The 18,363-nt window shown below is 45.1% G+C and overlaps 1 protein-coding gene across 4 annotated transcripts in view; it reads left to right on the top strand.

Annotated features, from left to right (window-relative positions):
* ENTPD1 (ectonucleoside triphosphate diphosphohydrolase 1) overlaps nucleotides 1-18,363 on the top strand; it is a 300,189-nt gene that overhangs the window by 162,401 nt on the left and 119,425 nt on the right. For all 4 annotated transcript variants that reach the window (XM_078643531.1, XM_078643530.1, XM_078643529.1 and 1 more), the window contains exon 2: nucleotides 3,560-3,687. In XM_078643531.1, coding sequence (XP_078499657.1) covers nucleotides 3,560-3,687 — 128 coding nt within the window. The remainder of the gene's footprint in view (nucleotides 1-3,559; nucleotides 3,688-18,363) is intronic.

Raw genomic sequence — 18,363 nt, forward strand, 5'->3', positions numbered from 1 at the left:
TTATGGAAATACCCTTTACGCCGGAACCACAGCCAAACTACAGAAAAAACTCCCAACGCATCCAAAACGCCTCAGCCAGACTCATTCTGGACATCCCCCGTCAAGCTCACATTTCCGGTCACCTGAAAGACCTCCACTGGCTCCCCGTCAACAAGAGAATAACGTTCCGTCTCCTCACCTACGCACACAAGGCCCTCTACGACCTAGGACCCGAATGCCTCAATACTCGACTGTCCTTCTACACACCCACCCGCCAACTACGATCATCCAATCAAGCCCTCGCCGCAATTCCGCGCATCCACAGATCCACCATGGGAGGAAGATCCTTCTCCTACTTAGCGGCCAAAACCTGGAATTCTCTCCCCACTGACCTCCGCCTTACACAGAACCACCTCTCCTTCAGAAAGCAGCTAAAAACCTGGCTTTTCGATAAGTAATGCTCTCACCCTACCTCAAGCACCTTGAGACCCTCTGGGTGAGTAGCGCGCTATACAAATTCCTGAACATGAACATGAACAGACAGACTTCCTTCGTCTCACCTGTCGTCTCTTCCCTCATCCTCCCTTTCTCACCTCCCCTGCCCCAGCCACTACTTTTCTCTCTTTTTCTCTCCTCTCCTAATTGTATTGCCTTTTTTTTTATGTATTATGTAATTGTTGATCTTTTTCTGTTACATTGTTGATTCTCATGTAAAGCGCTCTGATATCTTCGGGTCTAGCCAGCACTACTCTTCTCCACTTTCCTGCTACTGACCTTTGCCCTCACCTGTCCTGGCCCTTAGTCCCCACCCTGTTTATCTGTGAACTTTCCCTCGTAAATTGAGACCTAGCTATTTTGTCTGATGCCCGATGGAGCTACCTGGTTTAGCTATAGGGGAGACAGGTCGAGGATTCCCTCCTTGGATGTTACCTACCCAGTCAGTCTTTAGACAGACTTCCTTTCGTCTCTTCCCTCATCCTCCCTTTCTCACCTTCCCTGCCCCTCCACTACTTTTCTCTCTCCTTTCTCTCCTCTCCTAATTGTATTGCCTATTTCTTGATGTATTATGTAATTTTTGATCTTTTTCTGTTACATTGTTGATTCTTTTGTAAAGCGCTCTGATACCTTCGGGTCTAGCCAGCGCTATATAAAACTCTTTAAATAAATAAAATTTAAAAAATCCCCCAGTCTACCCCAGTTAACTCCAATCTACCTCACTCCAATCTACCCCACCCCGTTACAATTTACCCCAATCTACCCCACTCCAATCTATCCCAAACCACCCCACGCCACCTCAATCTACCTACACTCCAATCCACTCTACTGCAATCCACCCTACTGCAATCATTCAAATTTACCATATTTCAATCCACGCTATTCTTTTCCAACCAATCCCACTCCAATCTACCCCACTCCAGTTTACTCCACTCCAGTCCGCCCCACTCCACTCTAATCTACCCCACTCCACTCTAATCTACCCCACTCCACTCTAATCTACCCCACTCTAATCTACCCCACTCCACTCTAATCTACCCCACTCCACTCTAATCTACCCCACTCCACTCTAATCTACCCCACTCCACTCTAATCTACCCCACTCCACTCTAATCTACCCCATACCACTCTAATCTACCCCATACCACTCTAATCTACCCCATACCACTCTAATCTACCCCATACCACTCCAATCTACTCAACTCCACCCCAATGTACCCCACCCCACTACAATCTACCCTTACCTAACCCACGCCACTCTAATCTATTCTGATCAACCCCACTCCACCCCAATCTATCCTACTTCAATCTGCCCCATTCCAGCCTACCTCAATCCACCTTACTCCAACCAAATCTACCCCTCTCTCCCCTCTCTGTTCCAGTCTACTGTAATCTACCCCACTCCACCACCCCACCACCCCCGTCTAACCCACTCCAATCTACCCCTCCATAATCTACTCCACTCTTTTCTACCCCTCTCAAATATACCCCAATCCACCCCACCCACCAACTTTTAGCCATACTGAACCACAACCACACTGGTGTACAACATGGCTAAACTAATATCCACAGCCTCGAGTTATGAGTACTGTCTACACAAAATCTTAGTGAAAAACATCTCGCAATCATTGTTCCAGCAAATTTATTTACATAGATAAAGAACTCATGATTACTGTTGAGCCTCACACTAACATACAATAGATGTCACAGTCTAACCTCATACAGTCCTTCTCGGTACATTGTACCCTGCTCCAGATCTGGGTGACAGCGCAAAGACCTGACTCAAGGCCACAAACTGCCTGAGACATGAAAGTCATTAGATGCAGGAGAGGTCCCTGCGTCTGAATGGTATGAAACTCAAGATCATGGTAATCAGTGGCCTTAAAAATAGTCCTCTCTTTACCTTATCCTCAAGATAAGAGATTTACCCCATCACCTCTAGATTTATCCCTATGAATCCCAAATGCTGGGGTTATATTTTGACTCTTCTTATATTGGATCATGGGCGTCAGAATAAGATATGAACAATCAACCCATGATACTTAGAAGGGTCTACCCATTTCTTCAGATGTATTTTGGAAGATAATTTGCCATGCCTTGGCCGGTTCAGGGAAGAATTTCTGGGAAGTGGTGGAGTCTAGTTGTTAAGTTATTGACATTGGAGATTTGTATTTCAATCTTAGTTTTATATTTTGAATAGACCCGTTCTGTATTAGGCAACCAATTATACCCTTGTGTACCTGACATTTTAAATATGCTAAATTATATAATGCAACACCAATATGTGCAAAGTAAGCTTGCAAAAAACTTGTAGTATTCCATTTATTATTATAACAAGTAGATTTTTCATGCATGCCATCACGTCCAGTTATTTGTAATCTTTACTCAGTCTACGCCCAGTAATATTCTAGTACTGCCTCTCATATTCCATGTGTTCCCACTACAACAAAAAAATCAGTGTAAAATTCTCTGATACCCTTTGGAGCTGAGTTCCACCTCATTATTATATGCATAAAATAAAATGACACTTTTAGAGGTTCCGAGGATTAAAAACTGGCCTAGGACTGAAAGTTTCAGTGAAGTAAATGTTACCTTTAAAAATTGTATTGCACTGTCCACAACGTTCAGAATAGCCTTGAGGAAAAGCCTGTTCAAGGAGGTCTTCTCTCCAAACCTACTGAGTAACTGAACAAACATTGCCTTCATCAATTGGCTCCTACAACCATTATCACATGATCCGACCTTACCTCTTGCAGGTCTGGCGTGCGTGAACAACCCATCTCCATCCACCTTGACTGTAGGGTCACTTGAGAAAGTATCTTTGCTACAAAGGTAGTGGAACACAACAAACCGCTGAATCGCGAAACAATTTCATGAATAAACAAGACCCCAATAAATCACACCTAAGAACGGGTGTGTGGTTTTTAGTGGTACTGTACATTTTTTGTTTTTGACACACAAATACTGATCTTGCAGCATTCGGGGTTTGCTTGTGTCCTGTTTTATGTTAGCGTTATGAATTTCTGCTTTTCTCATATCTCGAGAACTGTTACTAAAATATTATTATTTTTCCCTGTCATTACAGGTACCAAACAGAAGAAGTCATGCCAAAAGAATCTGTTCATCATCCTGGGATTTCTATTTATTCTTTCAATACTAACTATCATTACCGTGGCAATAATACAAAATAAACCCCTTGAGAAGAATGTGAAGGTAAATTATATGCAACCTTAAAGAACAGCTGTGTCATTGTTAAGTGTGCCCAAAACAAGAGGTTGGTTGGGTATCTGCATGTGTGTTTAATCATTTGTGATGTCAGGCAGTAGTTGAGAAGTGAACCACGGGTGACAATCTGAATCCAGTGTGTGGTAGGTTGGGTGATGTAGAGGGACATAAGACCTTACTAGTAATTGTGGCATCTGTCTTTAAACAGTAAGGAGTAGAGAGTAACTCTTGTACACAGTATGCCAGTTGCACGTGAGGGCTAAGACAGGATTTCTGAAGTCTGATAAGGTCGGTGGTTTGTAGATCAAGGTCTCCGCTCAAGGTAAGAGAAGTCAAATTCTTCCCAGACTGATCTTAACCTCCTGCGGCACATGGGGGTTTGGGGATGTGATGGCTATGAATGGTTTGTAATTGACTGGGACAGCAGGAAGTTTAACAAAAGGAGGTCTCTGCATTGATCATCTTCTGTGACAGGATGCCATACAAGCACTATATAAATGCAATTCCTATACAATACAATACTCCATGTACCAATGTACATGTAGGAGATCGCGAAGGTGGAGGTCGAGTGTCATATTGAACAGGGTGAAGGTGTCAAATTTGAGCATTTTGCAGGATGCTGGAAGAACCATTGCCAAGTCCAAGTTGGCTGTTGAAACCATCACATTTTCGGAAAACACTTGTATTTATCAGCGTTTTGGCACATTTGAAGTTTAGAATTGGATAATTTAGCACAAAGTTAATGGGTTGTAGTTGGCAAAGGTCGTGTCAAGATGATGAGCGTTGAGCCTTATTTTGTTGTCAAAGTAAACCTGAATTTCTAAGCACTGATCGACAGAAGAATAGTCTGCCAGGGAACAAGAAAAGCTGAGCAGCAGTAGACGAGAGAAGTAAATAATCTCATTCTTGGCGGGTGGAGCATCAATCAGGAGGTCGTTGTCTAATGCTGGAAGGCAGAGCGGTAGTTTGAGTGAAATATGCAAAGTAGTGAAAGGGCCTAGAACACCCATAGTTCATGGGCATATAGTCTATCAATATAGACATTCTGGATCAGATGCATGATTTCTGTGCAGTAAGGGATGGTTTGACCAGCTTGTCACACTTAGAAGTTGTCCCACCTGTCTTTCTCTGGATGAAACTATCTCAAATTAGTAGTCACCCAAAGACATTACTATCTTGTGCTGTGTGGTGCACCACAGGAGATCAAGTGTTTCAATCTCAGAGCAGTTGCCAATGGGTGGATGCCTACCGCGAGCCACAACACCATTGTCACAATTACCATATTGCTTGGCTACCACAAAGAATAGTCCAATACACTGATATTGGGTTTTATCTCATCCCCTGCCAAAAACAGACTTTTGACAGAAAGTGTGCATCTTGTGTTGCAATAACCCATGATGCATCTTTTTGTGGATTATGTAGAAGGTAGTAACGTTTATTCCAATCCCCTCACCTGGCTCCCGTCACAAAGCAGTAACATTGACAGCAGTAAGGTTCGACAGATGTAATATGTTTTACTGCAAATAGTGAATCTGACAATAATCCACTAATTTGCCACACTGCAAATTAGGTCTTCTACTGTCACATCTGAGGGTGAACATCGATTGTCTCTTTTTTTGTAACCAATTCTTTCCCTTTATTACACTAACATGTAATGTAAAAAAAAATATACCATTTGGGGAACCACTGCATTAGGTGCCCTAAGAAGTTCATGTCTCCAAATTGTTATCACTGAAGTTAAGAAGCATCAATGATACTCCTGTGGGTCCAATCTACAGCTTGTGTTGGGGCAGAAATGTAACTATTTCATTTGAGCTCCATCTGCTTTCAGGCTCCGTCAGATATGATGAAGAAATATTGTTACCAATTAAAATGTCTGACTGTTCTTCAGCCTGTAACACAAACTTCTGTCTAAGCATTCTCCTGGTTGCATCTTTAGGAACAGGAGTTTCACACTGGTGGTCATAGGACACTACGTTCAAACCTTTCCACGTTCTTCCGAATTCATGAAGGGTACACACTTTCTGGCACAAAAAGAAATATCCTCTTTGCTTTCAACTGTTTGTTTAGTTTCAGAAGTCCCCTCTACGCTTCTTTCAATTTAAAATGTTTTATGGTTACATGAAGTCTATGCTTCCTTTTCATGGCCACAGAGAGTAGCTCCCGAAAAAGCTGGATTCTCTAATGCTCAAACTTCAGATCTTGTTCATATTTAGCTGCAATTCAATACATTCTCTCCTATATGTCAGTCAGAAAGGTGCTCCCCTTAAATTATTTTCCATATGGTCTGCTCGTTGGTGTCTTTATCCAGGACTTCAGGGATCCAAGTAGCAGTGAAGTGCACTTAATACCAGGGTTGGGCTATCAGTGGTACAGCGGGATGCCGTAGCACCTGGTCCCAAGGCTGTGAGGGCTCTCTGCACACTAATTATAGCGTTTTGTGCTACTCAACATATTAATGAGGTGGAGGTTCCATGCTTATATTAGGGCCCATGGCACTCTTTCTACGCAAGTGCTCAATAATTTCCTTCCAAGCTGATTAGCAATCCAAAGGCAGTGATCTAGTTGAGGTTTGTCCAGGATTCAACATGTTCTGCGTGGGCAGTCTGGCCCTTTTTCTCCTTCAGAATGGAACTTATTTGCATGTCCTTTCTTATCAGTTTGTGTTTGTCTTGCCCTTTGTGAATCCAGTTCCTTGACTATCCCTTACAGGATTGTTACGGTCTCTTCCTATTCCACAAGCTTCTCACCTTAGTTTATCAAGCCTGGTTACTAATTGTTGGTGCTCCAAGCACTGGATCACGTCTAGTGATCTGACTATCTGGAAGCCAGCCTTCGCTTCCACATTGCCTCTGCTTACTTCCAATGAGAGGAAATAAGTTGTCTGCCACCTCTTTCTCTGGTTCTTCTGCCTGTATCAGGCATGGATCCCACCATACCGCAGCCCGGCCCCTCATTGCCGTAACCAGGTATCAGGTTGATGCTAACTATAGATCACTATACAAGTATGGATGGAAGTCTCACCAAAATATGCTGGTCTAGTTTTTGTTGTTGTCACTTTGTAGTCGCTGGATGGAATTAAGAATGGCGAACAAAAGTGCCCGACTTGACCCACTAGATAGAACTTTTTGCTATGGCCCATTCTCTTGTAAGCCACTCTATAGTGCGCGGACTGTCTCCTAAGGTTTTTTCTCTCCCAGCAAACATGAAAACACACCCCCAGGACAGGCCTCAGACATCTGGTAGTCCAGTAGAGTGATCCTGCCTCAGACACCGAGCATTGATATCGGCTCACTCAATGCAGATGCAGGATTCATCCTTTGCGTCAAGCTTCCGCTCAATGTGCTTCTCACATGACTTCTACATGCAGTTAATGGGGCTTGGTGCTTCTTCCTATTTCTGACCAGTGTGCAGTTCCTCTGCATGTGCATTCGCAGCTCCAAGAAGGAGTTGTGGTTAATCTGCTTCCGTTGCTGTTTTCGCTGGAGGAAGACGGCGCAGAACTCACGCCAGTTAGTGGCCGAGGGTGACAGGAAGCTGAGGGGCAGCCCAACCCCCACTCAATTTGTTTAATAACAAACCTGTTGTAATCAAGGACAGATGAATTGTTTCAAAGAACCAGTTTGCATTTTTAAAGAAAGTATTTGTTTTTGTCCAGCATCGATTCTTTTTTGTATCAAAGCGGGGTTATTCGGCGTTTCTTGGGGATATACGTTTTTTAATAATTCTTTTTATTGTAATAAACAAAGGAAAAACAATAGCATCAGGTGAACAATAATTGACATCATTGTGAGGTTTAGGTTGTCATTTGTACAGTATCAATAATCATAATATACATACAATTTGGGATCACGGGGATTCCTGTGGTTCTACTTCCCTTTGTCCCTTTGTCTCATTGTCCCATTTGTCTCAGGGTTATCAAAAAAACATGTTTTTCCTCTCGCCTCCACTCTCAATTTCGCCGGGAACATCATTCCATATCGCAAGCCCTTGTCTCTCAGTTTCTTCTTTACCGGCAGGAAGCTTTGACGTCGTTTCTGCACAAGTTGTGTAAAGTCTGGAAAGAAGGAGAGAGAAGCATTTTCGAACTGGATGGGTCCCCCCCGTGCGAGCCGCCTGCAGTATCCCATCCCGGTCCCTAAAATCCAGAACCCTTGCTATCTTGGGGCGGGGGGGAGCCCCCGGCCTGGACCTGCCCCCCGGCACCCTGTGTGCCCGCTCAACCGTGAAAAATGTTCCCAGTCCCTTGGGCTTAAGATAATTGAGAATTATATCTTCGACAAACAGATCCGGGCCGGATTCTCCGCTTTCTCAGGAACCCCAAGGATGCGCACGTTATTTCGTCTGGCCCTGCCTTCAAAATCGTCCAGCTTTCTTTCCACCAGGGCCCGAGAGGCTTTAAGATCACGCACCTCCTTCTGAAGTTGCGTCACATCCTCCGTTAGGCTGGCAGTCTTTATATCCAGTGTTTTAACCTTCTCATTTGCTTTTGTAAGGTCTGCCTGGATGCGATTGACTTCTATTGTCACCGTGTTCAATTTGCTATTGAGGGATTCCATTTTCTGTCCCAGTGACGCCTGGACACCCTTGATAGCTGCCGTCAGATCCGACCATGTTAAATCCATCGACTCGTCTGAGGAGTCTCCACTCGTAATTTGGGACCTTTTCGCTTCCACCGGCGATCCCATCGGCATGGTATATCGGTCCAGTTTGTTGGACTGGACCGGCTTAGGACCTCTGGATGCTCTGGGCACAGGCTTGTCAACATCACCCCACCAGAGACCCCACCAAGAGGCCGACTCTCCCTGCAGTTCAAAATTGCTGTCTGAAGCCGGACCGGCCAGTTGGTAACACTCACAGGAAACAACTATCCCTAAGTTAGGAGCCGGCCACCAGAACACCACGCCAATCGCACCCAGACGGGTAACGGCTCCAGCATCTCAGGGTCCACTCCAAAGCACTTCACAGGTAGGGGCGCCTACTAGCACTCGACAGAGCTCAGCAGTCCCAGCCAGTTACGGGGCGCTTCAGGGCCCCCCAACACTGCTCCGTGTGCCGGCGATAGGTCCGGGTCATGCAGGTCACCCAGAGCACTACAATCGGAGGCAGTCAGCCCAACCGGTGTGACTCACCCCCCTCAGGGCTCACCATGCTAACCGGACCATCACACCTTCCACTGGCAGCACCGCTGTCCCCAGGCCACCCCCACACCGCACGGGGGGGAAGCGAACAGTCCCGGCACCTCCGAGCCCGGCCACTCCTCTCCGCGGTCAGATCTAACGAATTCAAGCCGCCGGCGAGGTCACCATGTCGTAGTCCCCAGCAGTCTCCTTCCTCATTCCAGGGCGCCACTCTCTATCGCCTCGACTCCGGTCCCCACCACAACCACGGGACCGGAGAGTCACGCAGGTCCCGGCCACTCTCTAGCCAGCAGGGGGTGACCCTCTGCGCCAATGCTGTCTTTTTCAATTATCAGGGGGCATCCCCGGCTGCTGGCGCTGCTTTAGGTGCAGCGCACTCGCACAGAAGGTTCACGAACTGTCCCCTACGGGGGGGACGAGGGGGGGGAAGAGGAGCACCTCTCACCCCGCCAGTCCCAATGGCACCTCCACAGCTGGCCAATCCGGACACTCCAGATCGTCAGTTTCGCAGCAGCCTCACAGCTCTCAGCCTCAGGCCTCCCGCTCTCTCCAGTCTTCTTCGCCCACCAGGTGCCGCTCCACACTCTGCACCACTCCAGTCCCCATCACTCCAGCGGGGCCGGAGCCATACGCAGGCCATCCGGCAGCACCACAGACAACTGGCGGCAACCCGATGGACGGCAAGCCCTCTCTTCTGCTGCTTTTGCGGGCCGGCCCGGACACTTCCGGTCGCCGGCGCCGCTGTTATTCCACTTCACCCTGGCCAGCCACGCCACTCGGGTCCCCGGGTTCGTCCGCCCAACTGCCGCAGCCTCCACTTGACGCCACGCCGGCCCCATCCCCGCAGCAGGACCAAAGTATCGGTCGGGACCTCAGCGGTACATCAGCAAGCGGGTGGCCTACTGCAACACCAGGATTGTCTACAGGATGACCGAGCTGGGGTCTAGCTACGCGGAGCCGAGGTCCTATGCGGCCATCATGCTGGATGTATGACGTTACAACGCAGGCTATTACAACGCCTGCCTTTACAACGCGGTTTTTACATCACATACCATTACAACGCATAGTGCTTTTAGGCGCTGGTTAGTGATTTATTTAATTTACTATTTCAACTCCAGTCCCCGTGGATAGTAGGGAAGGTGTTGGATAGTAAATTAAATATATTCCCTATCCTAGAGCGCCCCCCAGTGCAATGCGTTGTAATGGTTTGCGTTGTAATGACCGCGTTGTAATGGTAGTGCGTTGTAAAAGTTTCGTTGTAAGTGATGTTTACCATCATGCTCAACGCGTAGCTCCTCCTAGTTCCTTGGGGATTTAATATTTTTTTTGGCACACAAGCTCAGGGGGTTTGCAAATTGAAGTGAAATGAAACAAAAAAACAGCCAGTTCATTTTTGGCTGGCGTTGCAAACGAACATTGCAAAGAGCTTTGCCGGCAATTACTTTTTTCATGGAGTAAATTGGGCGGAGTACCGAGAATGAGGATCTATTTGTAAAAATAAATAACAATTAATGCTATTTTCGATACTCATCAAGAACTTCGCAGCCCAAATATGGGCCGGACACCACTCTCAAAAGAAGTGAAGGTTGTTCAAGGACTTTTTACGAGATACAAGCAAGCAATCAGTACATAGATGCTTTCTGCAGCTGCCTGCGACGTCAATGAGCTCGGCTGTGCCACAAACATATAAGTAATATTAAGAAGAGAGCTGATGAGTGTAAGCACCCCCTCAATGATTCGTTTGGGGCCACGTAGGGACTTAATATAGCTATGTAAATATGTATCCTTGTGAGGTATGGCCAGGCTGTTTTTTGTTTTTTTTGTAGAATGCTATAATTTCACCCAGGGGGAAGAATTAAGCTTCTTGATATTTCTTTGATTCATGCAGTGTGTTTTATTTTCGTGATTCCGACCCTGCAATGAAATGGATAGAATATCACCTTCTACAGAATGATGTAAATGCCCTGCCCTACTATAATGTGTGGTCACTATGCTGTGTTTGGCAGCGCTAGAGAAACATACACAATAATGTTTTCTTCAGAATTTCTCAAATCGTTTTCTTGAATAACCCCAAGTCTTGAATCACATTGAGAAATCCCATGGACTTCTCCAAAAAATATATTTACACTCCTGAAGTACGTACCTTTTATTTATTTATTTATTTATTTATTTATTTTGTTGATTTTAGCCTACTAAACAGCACATTCTCTGTCCTTTGCAACACCTTTTGTGGGATTAGCAAGCACATACAGAGGCTAGGAGCCTGAAGATTGCTTACCATGGGTTGGCTTTCCTGTCACTCTCATTTGCTTACTTCTTGTTCGTACCCCAGCTTGTCAGTCTTCTATTTGTCCCTCCCAGGAAACATAGCTACTTTACCATCTTTTTTTTATTCAATTGCTTCTATGCACGAATAGACAACAGGATGTGGGAGCACACCGCTGACCTCTCAGGCAAGGTTCGCCCCTGGCAATCTGGGAAATGCAGTCTCTTGTAGCTCGCACCAATATTTTTGAGTATTTCGCCAAGGTTGGCGCAGATAGTGCTGATCTCTAGACATGTGTTTCTGGTTTATTAACCGTCATCAGTATAGAATACAGTCTTGTATTTTGGGGTTTGCTGCGTAGGCTGCCAAACATTCTATCAGGTCCGGTACCTCTCACTGGCGCGCAGGTGCTTCATCCACGAGCACGTCGGCTCAATGACTCACGGGAATACTTAAAATAGACGGATGCGGGAGCACACCGCTTAACGAAATACTCGAAAATATAAGAGCGAGCTACAAGAGACTGCATTTCCCAGAATGCCAGGGGCGAACCTTGCCTGAGAGGTCAGCGGTGTGCTCCCACATCCTGTTGCTTCTATGCATGCACTACTTGCTCTTCAAGCAGAGTTGTTTTCTTTTGGACTAAAAACGCCTTGGGACTGCATGTGTGTTTCAGCTGTCTCCTTGTGTACTTTTGTCCCCCTGCATTCCGTGTTGCGCTCTATCACCTGTGCGCTCCTCCTCACCCCCTCCAGGGTATGCTTGCACCTGTGCTTTTCCCCCTTTGCTTTCTCATCATGTGCTTCTCCTCCAACCACTCCATGTTCCTTTCTCACCCATTTGTTTTCCTCTTCACCCCTATCCTCCCTGTTGCTTGCCCCCAACCCATGCCTTCATACTCTCTCGGCTATTGCTACTCATCCGAACCCATGCACTCTATTTTGTACCCGGTTTCTGCATTACTTCTTTCCCGCCAAGCCCTCTGTGTTGCTCCCCTATCCTCACCTCGAAAAAATGCTTTTGTGCTACTTAAATATTTCTTTTAATTTACCGATTCAAACCGGTAAAAAAAGTAAAAGTTTACTGGCGTCAACAACGCCTTTATATTTTACTTTTATTATTTTGGGCCATTCTGCAGTGCATCGTGGGTGCTGCACAGTTGGCTAAAAGCCATTGACAAAGGCAAGCGGTCCCAAAGGCGAGACCCATTGCCTTTGCCAGAGCTTGGATATGGCTTCAGTATGCTGCGTTTGGTTGCGGCGGAGCTCCATGCTGGACTGTTGATGTAAGATTGTGGCGGTAGATGCAGTATGGTAGTTGTACGTTATGGGTTATGGCCACTGTGGGCAGGTGACCTACTTTGGTATCTTCAGTGCTCTGCGGTTAGTTCAGCCGTAAGTAGTACCTTTTCTCGGCAGTCATCGGAAGTGGGGCTGCATATGGGTAGAGTTTCTGTGTAGGCAGTCGTCTGTCTTCTTTACATAACCAGCACGTCATTATAGTTGTTGTACGCTCTCTATGGCTTGCTTGCATACACAGATGAGTCAGTACTGTTAACAGATAATGGTTCCTGTTTAAAAAAAAACTTACAGCTTAGCATCCTCGGCGCTGCTGGCTGAACTTCAGATGCCTCCATTGTGTTCTCATTGGACACATGCTCGCGTATACCTTTCTTTAGAGTGGAGTCAATTAACGGCGTGAAATGGTTGTTTAATGCTCTTGCTAGTAAGTGCTTGGACAAAGTCCTAAGAAGTAGCACATTAGAGGATGGGGTAACTCTAGTAATTGAAGAACAAACCAGTGTTCTTGGAAAGATTCTTTGTGCAAACAAATACCAACAAAAAATAAACTGCAACCACATTCCTATAGCAATAACTCAGTGGTTTTTTTTAAGTTTTCTCCTCGGGTCTAGTACTTCTATCATCGTCACTTACATAGTTGGAAGTGTAGTCCCTGAAGCTCGGTGCATCCCTCCCTATCACACTTGGCATTGGCACATTCATTAATTGGAGGAAAAACTGTTCCACAGGCCATCAAAGGCCCCATGTGGTTTCTCTGTAATCTGTTATTCTTGGATAGGTATCCCATGTGAATTAACTGTCAACATTTTTAACAAAAAAGTTTGCGATTTTTGTTTTGAAATACTGTGTGATTTTAGGTGTAATTACATTTTTGTCAAAAGTTATCCCAGCTTATTTCAATCTATTGCTCATTCAGTCAGTTTTGTGGGCAGTCTATATATAAAGTTCACAACAAGTGCCCCCACTTGCTGTGGTATCTCGCTTGCCTAAATACGGAACATCTCATTTAAACATAACAATGAACCCTCATGGCCTTAAAAAGGGCCCCCGGGTAACCTGTGCCTTTATCCGGCCTGATGTTTTGGGGACAAGAAATGATGAATTGCTGCTCGAGGACGGCTGTTGGAAAGCCGAAAATAGCTCCCAAGAAGTGAGATTAATGGTTCAGGAGTTGTACTATAAAATAGAAACGCACATTAAACCAGTTCGACGTTACAGTCTAGGAAGAAAAGTTGGTACAAAATTTGCAGTGCTTAACGAACATGCATCGTTGGCCCCATTTTTCTTGGTTATACCTATACTTGTTTGTAAAACATTGTGTTTGTCAAACAAGCAAAGGTAAGAATTGCATCAAATAATAATCCACATTTGTAAAGCGCGAACAATCACCCGTAAGGGTCTCTAGGTGCTGGAGGCCGTCGGGGAGATTAAGCAAGTTATTGCCCAGAGTCACATGGTGTTGGGCTAATCTGCCCCCGGCACCGGGGATCGAACCGTGATCCCTAGATTCCAGAGTCAGTCGCCCTGGCCGCGGCGCCACACCTCTTCGTTTAATAACTAGCCTTTTCATGCTTTTAATTGGCTACTAACTTGTCCCTATCCAACATCAGCCATGCTTAGTGCCTGATTTTACATTTGGTGGACTCAAGTAAGTCATTGGTTGTTAGGGGAGTTTAACCTCTGCAATCCTGCGGGACCTCTGCCCGCCAAAGTTTGAGTTGGCCATGGGGCCAGCAGACCACTCTATACATAGACAGGAACTGCAGTGATGGGGGTTCCTGTCAATATAGGAAAAGTTTAATGAACGGCACTGTCAAACATGACAGTCAAACATTTCTCAAGTATTTTATTTTCGGAAAACAAGCCTAAGTTTGTTTTTCAAAAGTAAAAGTAATGGTGCCCACACCATAGGGAGTTCTCTTCTATAGCGTGGATAAAGCTCTCTATTTTTTACTGTCTGGACGGTGACTAACTGATAAAAAAAAAAGCTTGGCTTGCTTGTGATGGCCCCTACTTCCTTGGGCCATCGGATCAAGATTTACATGACTGAGTAATTTTTACAACATGGGGGCGGGTAGATGCAAAACGGAGGGGGCACTGGAACAGGCAAATAACACAGGAAGTGTTCGCAAATGGGCAAAAGACAGTAATTTGAAGATGGTGGGTAGAAAGCACTTAGACGAAAAGCAACAGGGGAGTGGAGGAAGGACCACACAGGTCAGAGAGAAAATCACAGAGCGCAACAGAGGGGGAAAGAGAAGCACATGAGGGAGACAGCGGGAAAACACATGCATACTTATTGAGTGTTTTTAAACAAAAAAGTACCTGAAGAAGTGAGTAATGGAAGGATACAATAATGCACCCATGCTCCAGGGGTGGGATTAACATAATAGGAAGAAATTCACTCCCAGTTTATGAACAAGAAGCAAGAAAAATGAGTGACAATGAAGATTACCAATGGTAAGCAATGGACGGGCTCTAATTCCCCTGTAAGCATTTAATATGTCTTCCAACAGACAGCACATCAGCTGTCTAGTAGGCGTTACCTATACAGCAGGGAAAGAGTCGCAGGTTCACCCATAAGATAATGCTGAAAAACAAGACATGCCCTAATTCACATTGATATGGGTTACAGCTCCGACTCCAAATAACTAGCACCCCATTTATAGGTGGTTGCAGAGCAGCAGTTACAGAAGAATTAAGCAACATTTTGCATACACAGCTTATGAAAGTAAATAATTTTCCTTGTACCACCAAATACTTTTTTACTTTTACTTTTGATCAATTACTAATACCTAGCTTCAGTGATGTTACTACACCTTAAAGAATCCTTGATCCTTGATTCTGTGGGCTGAGGTTTTGCCTACCCAAATCACCCTCTGCAGAGGTGATATGCCAAATACTTTCTGTGGCATTTAGAATGTCAGTGCCACGTGGCTGCTAAAGATTTAGTGGGAGCTAAAAATTGACCTTTACTTTGAAGATAGTTGCCAAACTGCTAGAGTCAGAAGCTTGATGTTGATCCTTGATGCATAAATTCCTTCCTTGGCTTAACCTCAGTTGGACATCAAGAGTCAGTGTCTGTCCCAGTGACTTTTAAATTGAGCAGCATAGCCTTTTGTCTCTTCACTCTGAGAGCTGGAAGAAGAGTGATAAACATCCCCCAAGTCCACATATTTGTCATTGTTCCTTTTGAAGTTGGATGATCCAGAAGTAATCCCTTGTACTTTGCACCTTAACACTTGGAGAAGTATTCCCTTTTTAGGTCTCGTCCTACGCAGTGCGCATGCGCTAAATAGGAGGAGACCTGTATCCATCGGTCCCCTTTTTAAGCCACAACAGTGCACGCGTTCCATTGCCTTCAATGGCAACGCGTGCACGTGTGGCTATTCCCTTGCGGGCTCGAGCGCCGACACATATGTTTGTAATTAAATTGCAAACATATGGTGTCAGCGCTCGTTCTCGTAAGGAAGGCAGGCGCAGGCCCCCTCCTCTCTCCCTCCCCCCTGCTGCAAGCGCAGCGCGCTTGTTTTTTTTAAGTCAGTCTCCACGGGGCACAAGCAGGCATCCACTTGTACTGTAATCCACTGTAATGACAGAAGTGGATGCCTGCTTGTGCCCCGGGGGAACTGTAGGACAGCCGAGAATCTGTCTTGCAGGCCAAACTGCAATTCTCGTTTGGATTAGTGAAATGCCGTTTGGGCCTTTATGCCCCCGCAGGCGTGTACGGGTGGGCTTGTTATTCAGTAGGTGTCAAATTGTTTTTAACGCTCTCTGTATTTTATTTACGTTTCTGAGCGGTACACGCGAGACCCTTTACAAAGGAAATGACTGGGTGGAAAGAAAGCATTGGGATGCCTCACCTGAGAGAATATAAAGTCTCTTCTAAGAGATATTTACTTCAGGTCTGTCTTTCGAACTTGGGCAATAATTCACCAATAAATCTCGGGGCAGTAAAATAAGAGAGGGCATGTGAACAACTGAAGGTCCAACGGAGGACCAAATTATGCAGCAGGGCCGACTAAATTATGCAGAAGAATCGACAAATTGTGAAGCGTAAATGCAGCACATTCTGTGGCAATATTTTTTCGCTTTTTCATTTTAACACACATTACTGTCAGGGCAAATGCTCCATCTCATTAGTAAAACATGACACCGGATTACAATAAGAGCTTAATATAGTATGAATATAATGTAAGAATGAGCCGCCACCTCTCTAGTGCAGCTAATCTGATTATGGGGTCATGATCTCTGAAGAGAATGATCAGGAAGAGCAGTTTGACAAAAGAAAATGAAAGTAAAACCATTGCTGCTGACCATTGAGTGAGCTCTGCTTTTTCCAGACGTTTCAATTAGGTCATTAGGCTGCGCTTTTCTTAGTACAACTGTCTTGCAAGAATGATAGTAGTTTTTATGTAAAGATGGCGATATTTGCTAAATGTTTTGATTGTAACTGTAGATATGCATTTTGACGACGTGTATACTAAAATGCAAGCATATTCTTTATTTTTTCCAAATAATATTTCATTGTATCGGTATGTAGATTGCTATGCCAAACTCAATTTTAAAGGCTCTGAACCCTTTGAACAGTGCAATTAGTTCTCTTGTGGTAATAGATGTTTTACCTATCATTATTCTTCCCCTACCTAGCATGTTCCCAAAGTTCAGTTCCATTCCCCAAATGATGCTTAAGCCAACACCTGAAATCTTGATTCAGTTGGAACGTTTGGCTGGCTGGCTTTGTCGCAATGATTCATATTTGAGCTTCTTAGTGCTTTAGCATCACAAGAGTACTATTCTAGTATATTGATAACGAAATAAACTACTTAGTAGGACAGGGTTTATCATATATCCTCACATTGTTGGAGTGGTTCAATTGCATTGTATGAATAGAATAGTCAAATCACATTGGGCTTCTTTATGCAGGTAGCTGCTTCACGCTCTTGCAGTAGTAGACTATTGCCTCCGGGAAAGCACAAGTTATTGTGGCTGAAAGTGTTGCTGTATGCGGTGATGGTGCCATGCACGTGCACCAGCGCATTGCAGAAATAGATGGAACTTGCACCGTTCTGTCTGCTGCCCCTGCTCACTTGCAATGTCCCATTTTATCCTGCTTACCGTCCACCACGGTGCTTACCATCTCCCCCTGATGTCTCTCTCCACCCACCTGTCTGTATCTTGTTATGTTCTTTCTCCCTGCCTCCTCTGGTGCTTGCTGCTTGTCATTCTCTTCCCCATTGCTTGCCTTTATCCCGTTCTTCCATTGTGATAAGCTGTCCTAACAGTGCTAGAAGAAGCTCTACTGAGGATCCTACAGGTGAGGGATGCTTGGTAATGAGGGGTACAGTGAAGCATGGGGTACAACATGAGAGGAGGTGTTCATTCCCAGCTGTATAGCTCAAGTGCCACTTTACAATCTTGGCTAACTGAGGAGCTATAGAAGCAGATCCAGTGTTGAACAACCCGCTTGAGGACCATCACCAATAATTCGCTCCTCTTTACTTCAAGTGCAGCATAACCCTGTGAGCACTATTTGTTCTGGTGAGGGTTCCTCACAAAAGTGCCTCGCCAACCACTGTCCCATCAATAAAATGTATTGCATGGTGTGTTTTTCTTCTTTGGCTCCATTTCTGGCCCAGGCATGTGTCCTATTGTTCAACCGAACCCCACCCCACATCAGCTTATGTAGTAGGCATTCCTGGCATTTCTCCTAAAGTTCCAAGTTTTTGAGAAAAAAAATGGGCAGCAGAATGAAGGGCTCTAAATACCTTGGGACCGCAAAAACCCAGATTGGTGCTCTCAGGTCACCCATTGAGTGAGCCATGAGGAGAAACTTGTAGTATAATCTCAATTCGCAATCTGTCTACTTCCATTTTAAGATTAAAACAAGCATTGGCATAGCCAAATAGGTCTCGCCTTTGGGACCTTGTAAGTAAAAAAAAAAGTAAGAGTGAGA

This window comes from Lissotriton helveticus, chromosome 5_1 (assembly GCF_964261635.1).
Source record: "Lissotriton helveticus chromosome 5_1, aLisHel1.1, whole genome shotgun sequence".
NCBI classification, from domain to species: domain Eukaryota; kingdom Metazoa; phylum Chordata; class Amphibia; order Caudata; family Salamandridae; genus Lissotriton; species Lissotriton helveticus.